This window comes from Oryza brachyantha, chromosome 7 (genome assembly GCF_000231095.2).
Source record: "Oryza brachyantha chromosome 7, ObraRS2, whole genome shotgun sequence".
NCBI lineage: Eukaryota > Viridiplantae > Streptophyta > Magnoliopsida > Poales > Poaceae > Oryza > Oryza brachyantha.
The window spans coordinates 12,006,391-12,015,226 of NC_023169.2; the positions used below are offsets into that span (position 1 = coordinate 12,006,391).

The window sequence follows — 8,836 nt, forward strand, 5'->3', positions numbered from 1 at the left end:
TTGTTAACGAGGTTCGGACAAGCCTACTCTCCAAGACACTGATTACATGCGCTCCTCCCCGATTCCATCATAATTACAGCTTATCAGGTATCAACGACCATGGCCGGTCGGCTATGCCGACAATGGTTGCTCCCCAAGCCTACCTACCTATGCTCTTTTTGTCCTATGGTTACAATAGGTCTACCTTCTTATTTAAAAAACAAGCTTATGATAGAGTTTGGCTCCACTCGTTCGAGTCTACTTCTACCCTAATACATACTACAACTCTAAGACTTAGTAGTAACCGACTATGTACACATATTCGATACAAACTCTAACAGAAATTACCAAGCGCATAATATTAGCCAAATAAAATTGACCCCCTTTTTACAGAAAATTTCAACCAGTCCATTATAATGCAGTTATTTTCGTTACTTAGGCCGCGTTCGTTTGGTGAGCTAAGTAAGCCAAATTCTCTCTTTTTCTACATGTATGTTTTCTGAACTGCTGTTTTTGGCAAAAAAAATTCTATTGGAAAGTCACATTAAAAAATCATATTAATCCATTTTTTCAATGTTTATAATCAATAATTACTTAATCATGTGTTAATCTATTATTACGTTTTTCCGTGCGGGTTATACCTGCGTTCGGCAGCTGGGTTATTAGTCAGCACGGAAAACGTGGTAATATATTAGTACATGATTAATTAATTATTAGCTATAAAAATTTAAAAAAGATTAATTTGAATTTTTTTAACCAACTTTCATATAGAAAATTTTTGAAAAAGCACACCGTTTAGCAGTTCGGGATGCGTGCGTATGAAAAACGAGGGAATCTAGGGTTAAAGAGGAGGGTAAACGACACGACCTTGGTATAAATTGGAAGCAAAAGATTAGTCGTTGGACTGGGCCGACTGGCACTAGTGTATGAGTGTTCATGGAAGCAGGTAAACGAATATAAAGCATTTATAGTTTATCTAACCTTAGTTCATTGATGAATATTCTCACTTAAGATAAAAGGTGCCTTTTACTTAAATGGAGAAGGGCCCAATGGAGAAACTTAATTTGCGGACTAGTTGGGAATTTCAGAACATCTATCCGCTGCTCTCAAGTGCCTAATCACTTGTTAGAAGTTTCGGAACATGTATCTAGAACCCCAGGGCATTCCTTCCAGTAGACGAGATGAAATTTCATTTGATTATGTCAAAGTATGTTATTTGATTTCCTACGGAAAAACATGGGTTGCAACATTAGCGCCAATAGGCATCTCCAATCTTCTGGTGTTTGCTGCAAAGTGTAACCCCTGAACACAGTGTTGCGAACCACATTATATAAATCTCGATAATTTCACGAAATTAACTCATCAGTCTTTCTTATCCAGCTGTCAAGCCTGGATATAATATGTTCATTTGGCGCAACCTTGATGTTGGAGTCATCAAATCTTGACAAAGAGGACCCCTTTTCATGTTGAGCAAACAGCTCTGTAGCCATTGATCTGACCCATTTGATCCTCTCCTTTATAAAAAATGCATCGCTCGCATGTAAACAAATCTTGATCTTTCTTTCAAAATCAATGATAATTACAATTCACAGATTTCATTTTCTTCTTCTAATCCGAAGAATTCCAAAGAATATCATCCTATCGACGAATCTACGACAAATGCGGGATCAAACTTAGCGCCTTCCACTACATCAAAAAAGAAAAAAAAAATCATAGGAAGACGACAGATGGAGCCCTTGTTCTGAATCCTACGAGCTTCTGCACCGACACGATACTGATCACCGTGTAGATGCGGCGTCGGAGTTGGCCTGCATCTCCTTCAGCAGCAGCAGCTTACACTTGCCGCCGCCCTTGCTCCGCCGCGGGGCTGCCGTGGCCGTGCTGTCAGACGACGGCGGTGCGGTGTGGTCGACGGCGGGCAGCTTGACGTCCTTGATGGCGACGCGCACGGTCCGGAAGGGGTCGCCGCGCGGGAAGTTGCCGTTGTACAAGACCTCGAGATGGCCGTCGTCGTCGTCGCCGGCGTCGGAGACGACGACCGCGCCGAGCCACAGGACGAGACGCAGCGTCGAGGGCAGCAGCCTCCCCACCGGCGTGCGGACGCGCACCTGGTCGCCTGTCTTGAATGACACGGGCGCGGCCGCCGGCGTCTCACCCCGGGACGACGACTTGTTGACGGGCGATCCCGACGACGTCTTCTTGGACACCCTCCCCTTGGCGTCGACGCCGAGGCTCCTGCTGCGGTCGCTGGAGCGGAGACGATGCGCCATGGACGAACAATGCTGCGTGCGAGGATCGGTGGAAGGAGATGGTGAATGCGGGCGGAGGCGGCAGGGTGTGCGCTTGGATTTATGGCCAGCCGGCCAAGTCCGAGTCCGAGTTGAAGTCGATGAAGGAAGCAAGCAGAATCCTTGTACGACGCGGCATCGTTCAATCCGAGCTCGACTCGAGATCGGAGAATGCGAAGCTCTAACTTGTGGAGGTGTCGCCGGAGAGCAAGGAGACGACGGCGGCACATCTTCGAGCATGTCACATAAAACAGGGGTGTTCTGGCATGGTTCATGGACGTCGCGCCCTTCTTCCTCTGCTCCGGTATAGAGACGACAACGAGAGGATCTAGCCCACCACCACCTGCATTTCGACAAACCGATCAAATAGTCCTTGTAGTATTTCACTCTGAATGCAAGATACTGCAAGTATGGAAACAGAGCATGATTTCTTTTCTTTTATAGATCCATCAGATATCCATATAAATTCAATGCAAGTCCAACATTTCCTTCTGAGAAAACGGTGTAATCTCTCGAAGGAGAAGAAAAATGAAAATGTACTCATGGAACTCACTATCATTGGGCTTCTCACCTCTGGTTCCACTTGTTTGGCTTCATCTTCATCTCATCCATACGGGATAATCAATGGAAAAATTAGCTGTTGTTTATATTTGGCTTAATACCCCCCCTGATGGTTTATTCACTTGTTCACAGCCTGACCACTGTCTTCGTCTGTAACCAAATTATGCAGGCAGAAAGAAACTTCTCCTGCGAAAGTGCAAAGCAGACAACTTACAACATAAGTTTGTAGTCATGACAACTCCAAAGTACAGCTTAAAGTTACAGTTAAGACTGTAAAACAACCCGTGAAATTTGATTGATACACCTCTGGTCGTGAAAACTTGTCGTTTTGAATCCTGATGTGGTCTTCAAAATGCAAATTGGATCACTAATTTCTATTGCAAAATATTATAAAACCAAAGGAGGGAGTACATGGCATCTAATTATAAAGTAACAGAAAGAATCGTAAGTGGGAAGAAAAGAACAAAATGAAATGAGATGGTGCCATCTGCCAATGACTAAAGGAAACTTGCCATTTCTAGCCAAAGATGGCATGGTTCAAAATTTTGAAGTAGATATACCAACAGGTACACAGCCTGATTCCTGAGGACATGGGAAGCACAGATGGTGTATTGATATGAATTATAACTACCAAGTGGAGGTCATTTTTGCTACTTTTACCTTTAGTGCGTCATAAAGAAATTGTTCAAGGTTGTTCTATCTGGTCAGCCTTGTAAAATTGAACAGATGCATCTTACTGAAAAAAAATGGCCTATGACAGAAATCACTAGTTGGCACTTGGCTTAAGTTGCTAATGTCCCTACTAAATATTGCCTAACACTGAGACATGGTCAGAAGGGTAACACTGCCATGTTATGTAATGAAAAGATGTAAGATAGCATCGCTCCATGATGTCAAACCCTATCAACACTAGGTAAACGTTTGTCACTGCCTTCACCACCAAATACATTTATGTGGAAGCCAAATATATGCAACAGTTATCCAATTATCTCCTTGCAAATATTGTCATCTATTTCATCCCAAAAGGCCAAACAGGACACGTTTCACAGAGAAAAATGAATGTTATACCTCTGCTCCAAATATCCAACTCAGGTCCAGACCATCAGCATTGTAATACTTCAGTGTTGACATTGCCAAAAACACCATGGAAAATTTTCCCTACAATCATGCACTTAAACAAGGAATGAGACAAAGCTTGCAGACTTGCATATCCCACTCAAAACCAGATACAAGAACTAGAACATCAAGATGTGCACAACGTTTTACATACAGGCCGTATTAACTTTTATCTTTAGCAAATCAGACTATATTATAAATAGATTTATAAGTAGTTGATTGTTCGGTATATTTATGGTATGTAACTACAGGAACTGTCAAACATACTAAGATTCATGAGCATGCATTTCAGAACACAAGTTTGACATAATAGTGTATATACTGTGTTATATACTTGTGCATACCATAAAAAAATGGATAGAGAATTCAACTGGTAAAAAACACACAGTATATAACAACTGGGGAAGAAAAAAAAGTACAATATTACAATGCATCCAAATAGGAAAAAGCTGTACATGATTCAGCGAATAAAATACTGCAATTTCGTGTAATGGTGGGAAAAGAACATCCAATCCTAAAGGCTAAAGTGGTTTAGCAGAAATCCATCTAAGGGAATCCTTGGTTCACTGATCGTTTGTGTGATAATTGAACTTTAAGACTTGAGTACACCATCACATTATACACAATTCCACATATGAATCATACTGAAAACCACAGAAGAAGGGAGCAGTACTCATTCCTCATGGCCTTGAGTGCTTTTAACTAAGAATCATCATTTATTTCTTTACATGCACAAAGGGATGATCTATCTGTTAAAAATTATCACAACATTATTGATCACACATTGCGAAGAGGATGTTGAGTACACATATGTCAAGTCATGACAATATAGGGAATGGATTGAATGCTTTAGCTGTGTGGATGAACACTGGACGAACAATGCAATACCTATAAGACTATAATACAGTTAATGATTTATCCCATTATGTACATACAGATGCGTGTACAGTCCTTTTTTTCATATGCATATATGTGTGATCGCATAGCTTAACCTAAATTAAGTATAAAATTGTGCTCTGTGCATCAGCATGACATCATTAGTTCATCGGAACTTTGGTGTCAGGAGAGTCCTGATTTGACCAACAGACATAGTCCAATAGTAGATGTACTCAGCATCTTGGAGCGATAGACCTGTATGCAAGGCATTACAACATATGCAAAAACTGTTATTCAATCACTGCACAGCTATAGGAGTTTATTAGTACAATTTAAAAGAATAGTACAGAACAGCACTGGTTCTCCAAACCTTTTTCCTAACCAGGGGCAATACGAGGCACAAATGTAATTTCACACAGTTTAACACTGTAGTCACTGCAGATTTGATAATTATGAAGGGTTTGAATTGGCTGGAAGCACCAAAATTTAGGTCACTAGAAGAACAAGAAAAAAGGGCCGGCAATACTTGAAAAAGGAATGAGCTCAATGTGCATTCTGTGTCTTACTTGCAAATTGCATAAACCATGATGAGCAAGCTGCAAGAAAACATGTCTCTGTAATATCCAAGTTCCTCCACATCTTCTCAAGAAGTCTCATGATTGCTGTAAACAAAGGATCTTATCATCAATCATAAGAAAGTGCAGGAAATTGCTGAAGTGTCAATGGATGATTGATTACGTCATTAGAAATGAATTATTACCTCAATTGTTAGTTAAGCATGGAAAAAGGAGCAGTTCTATGTGTGATATTGTTCCACATAAGATTAGGATGATATCATTTGTCAAACCATGTTACTTGCATATATGCTCTTCTGCAAAGTCGTTGTCCACGGCAGCTTTAGATTTTACAAGAGTGGCTTCCACCAGCTCATCACAAAGTGCAAGAGTTGACTCCAAATTATCTTCATTAAAACTGAGATCAATATAAAAGTTGTATACATCTGGTTCGGCTGCCAAACCTTCCTTCCTCATCTTTTCAAATAATCTTCTTGCCTCAATATTTTTTTTCTTTTTATTCAACAATCTTATAAGAGCATTGTATGAGCTTGCAGTAAGTTTAAATCCCTTTTCTATCATTTCACTATGGAAATACAGTGCCTCTTTCATATTTCTTGCCTTACAGTGTCCCTTTATCAAAATATTATATGTGTTTTCATTTGGTGCCACCTCCTGCGAAAGCATTCCCTTGTAGATCTCGGTGGTTGATTTAATGTTTTTGTCAATACAGTATTTCTTCATAAGAGAATTGTAAGTTGTGGTATTTGGGCGGATGTTCTTCTCCAGCATCCATTCAAGCAGCCTTTTTCCTCCTTCTACCCTACCTGACATGCAAAACCCATTTATTAGAACATTATAAGTCACAATACTAGGTTTAATTCCTTTATCTAACATCTCCTGTAAAAGGCTGTGAGCCCTATCAAGCTCTCCAGACTGGCAAAGAGCACCAATGATAGTAGTGTATGTGTAAACATCCGGTTTAAGGCCTGCCTTATCCATGTCTATCATAGTCCTCATGGCTTGATCCAGATTACCAGCCTTGCACAGGCCATTGATCAGGGAGTTGTATGTGAAAACATTCAGTTCTAACCCTTTGTTGCACATCTTATGCAATAGTTCATTAGCAGCCTGCAAATCCCCCTGCTTGCAAAGTCCATCTGACAGAGCCGTGTATGTCACCACATTTGGTGTCACTCGTTTCTGCACCATTTTGTTATGCACCAGAAAGGCCTCCATCATCTTCCCTACCTTACAGTACCCATCAATGAGCACCGTATATGTGACCGCATCAATGTCCAACCCCTTGTCCTCCATCTCCTGAAGCACTCTCTCTGCCTCTTTCAACTCTCCAGCTCGACAAAGCCCACTGATCAGTGCAGTATACGTCACTGCATCAGGTGCCAACCCTCTCTTGTGCATCTCATCAAACCAATTCCTTGCAGCTACCAAATTACCTTTCCTACAGAACCCACTTATTACCGTTGTGAACACCACTGCATCCAACACCACCCCATGCATCACCATATCTTCTACCACCCTCACAGCATCTGAAACCTGCCCTTTGTCGCACAACAGTGCAATGACACTAGTATACACTACTGGGTTGAGCTCCAACCCCCTTGTCCCCATTTCACTTAACAGCTTAACTGCAGTCTCCAGCTCACCAAGAGCACAATACCCATGCACCATAATGCCATATGTTACAACATCTGGTGGCGATGCCATTTCATCGAACAACTGGTGTGCATCCTTGATGCAGCCAGCGCTGCACATCGCCTTGAGTAGTATATTGTACGAGCAGGTGTTCTTATCGGGGAGCTCTTGAAACAGCTGGATGGCTTCATCGAGCGAGAGACGCGAGAGCACCGCGTTACAGGACTCCGCGGAGGGGGAGATGCCGTACTGGCGGAGGCGGCGGAGGAGTGGCGCGGAGGGGAGGCACGAGAGGAGGAGGTCGAACGAGACAGGGTCGGCGGAGAAGGCCTTATAGGTGGAGATGAACTGCTCCACGAAATGGCGATGAGGGGACGGGAAGCGGAGGGCACGAACGAGGATGGCCCGCGCGGCGCCAGGATCGCGGACGGCGGCGAGGTGTGCGGCGACAGCGAAGGACTGGAGCAGGTGAGGATGGGGGCGAGGCCCCGATGGGAAGAGGAGGAGGAGCGGCAGGAGGATGCTGGGAAGGTCGGGGTGGGAGGCGAGCCGCGGGAGCGCGAGGAGGAGATGCAGTGGGCGGAGGAGAGGGAGGAAGGGGAGAGGAGGGAGAGAGGCGGGTCTCGGGGAAGAGAGGACGGCGGCGGCGAGGCGTCGCGCGAGGTCGTCGTCGACCGGCGAATCGGGGAGGGGCGGGGAGTAGTCCGGGAACGGCCGCGGCGCGGCGGTAGCTGTTAGGGCGTCGCAGTCAGCCAGTGGGGCGCGACGACGGCCGAGACGACGCGGGGAGGAGGTGGTGGTGCGCCTGGAGAAGGAAGGACCCACGTGCCGGAGGAGGGGATGCGAGTGCGTTAATCGGGAGGAGCGCTGCGCTGCGGCGGAGATGGCGCGGCGGAGGAGCATCCGGCGCCGGCGGATGCGGGGATTGGGCCACCTGCCGGAGGCAGCGACGGCGGCGGCGGCGGCAGACAAGCAGATAGGATTCGAAAGAAAGAAAAATAGAAAACCTTCAGGGGTGCTAGTTAAGCAAAACGAGAATAAATTCAGCCCACAAGTATATTTTTTTAGAAAAGCCCAAAAGTATAACTGGAAGTCAATTAGGCCCAGTAGTACTTGTAATTTCACACCAAAAACACCCGAAAGTTCAGCCCAAAACAACGCGTCAATTTAACCCAAAAGTTGTCAGGAATTCAGCCCAAACGTCCTCACAGTTTAAGCCCAAAGTTCGTACAAATTCGGCCTAAAATTAGCACAAATTCAGCTCAATGGTATCATTAAAATAGCCCAAAATGTGCTCGTCATTTCAGCCCTGCAGCACTAATGATATAAGCCCAAGAGTGTGGCAAATTTTCACAGAGAAGGGACTGTACACTCGGCCCAAAATCAGTTATAAATTTGGCCCAAAGATGTGTGTCAATCAACCCAAAGGTACGCGTCAATTCAGCCCAACAGTATAACTAAATTTGGCCCGAATATGGTAATTTCAGCCCAAAGGCTCGTTACATACAGCCCAATACTAAACATACAGTTACGTCATTTCCGCCCAAAAGTAGTCTTAAATTCAGGCCTACAGTGCTCGTCATTTGAGGACAAAAGTAACTTTTAATTCGGCCCAAACGTAGGGCTGAACTGAGCCCAAAGGTAAGCGGCCCAAATGTAAACGTAAATTTGGACCAACAGTAGTTGTAATTTTGGCCCATACGCACATAATTTGCGTCGAGGCAGCAGAGTACCAAATTGAGGCCCAAAAGTTCGGCCCTTATATGCACGTCAAATAGCCCAAATATACGGTAAAATTCGGCCCAA

The 8,836-nt window shown here is 44.1% G+C and overlaps 1 protein-coding gene across 3 annotated transcripts; it reads right to left on the reverse strand.

Annotated features, from left to right (window-relative positions):
• Window positions 1-1,496: 1,496 nt before the first annotated feature.
• On the reverse strand, window positions 1,497-8,023 carry LOC102701838 (pentatricopeptide repeat-containing protein At1g05670, mitochondrial). 3 transcript variants are annotated; one of them, XM_006657693.3, is made up of 6 exons: window positions 5,581-8,023; window positions 5,387-5,482; window positions 5,191-5,290; window positions 3,897-5,075; window positions 2,839-3,014; window positions 1,497-2,610 (listed from the first exon to the last, which is right to left on the reverse strand). In XM_006657693.3, exon 1 carries the CDS (start codon window positions 7,931-7,933, stop codon window positions 5,672-5,674), a length of 2,262 nt encoding a protein of 753 aa, XP_006657756.1. In that variant the 5' UTR covers window positions 7,934-8,023; the 3' UTR covers window positions 1,497-2,610; window positions 2,839-3,014; window positions 3,897-5,075; window positions 5,191-5,290; window positions 5,387-5,482; window positions 5,581-5,671. The 3 variants fall into 3 exon arrangements, with proteins under 3 accessions (XP_006657756.1, XP_015695360.1, XP_006657758.1); XM_015839874.2 differs by lacking the exon at window positions 5,191-5,290 and having other exon boundaries at window positions 3,897-3,986; XM_006657695.3 differs by lacking the exon at window positions 5,191-5,290.
• Between the last annotated feature and the right edge of the window lie 813 nt (window positions 8,024-8,836).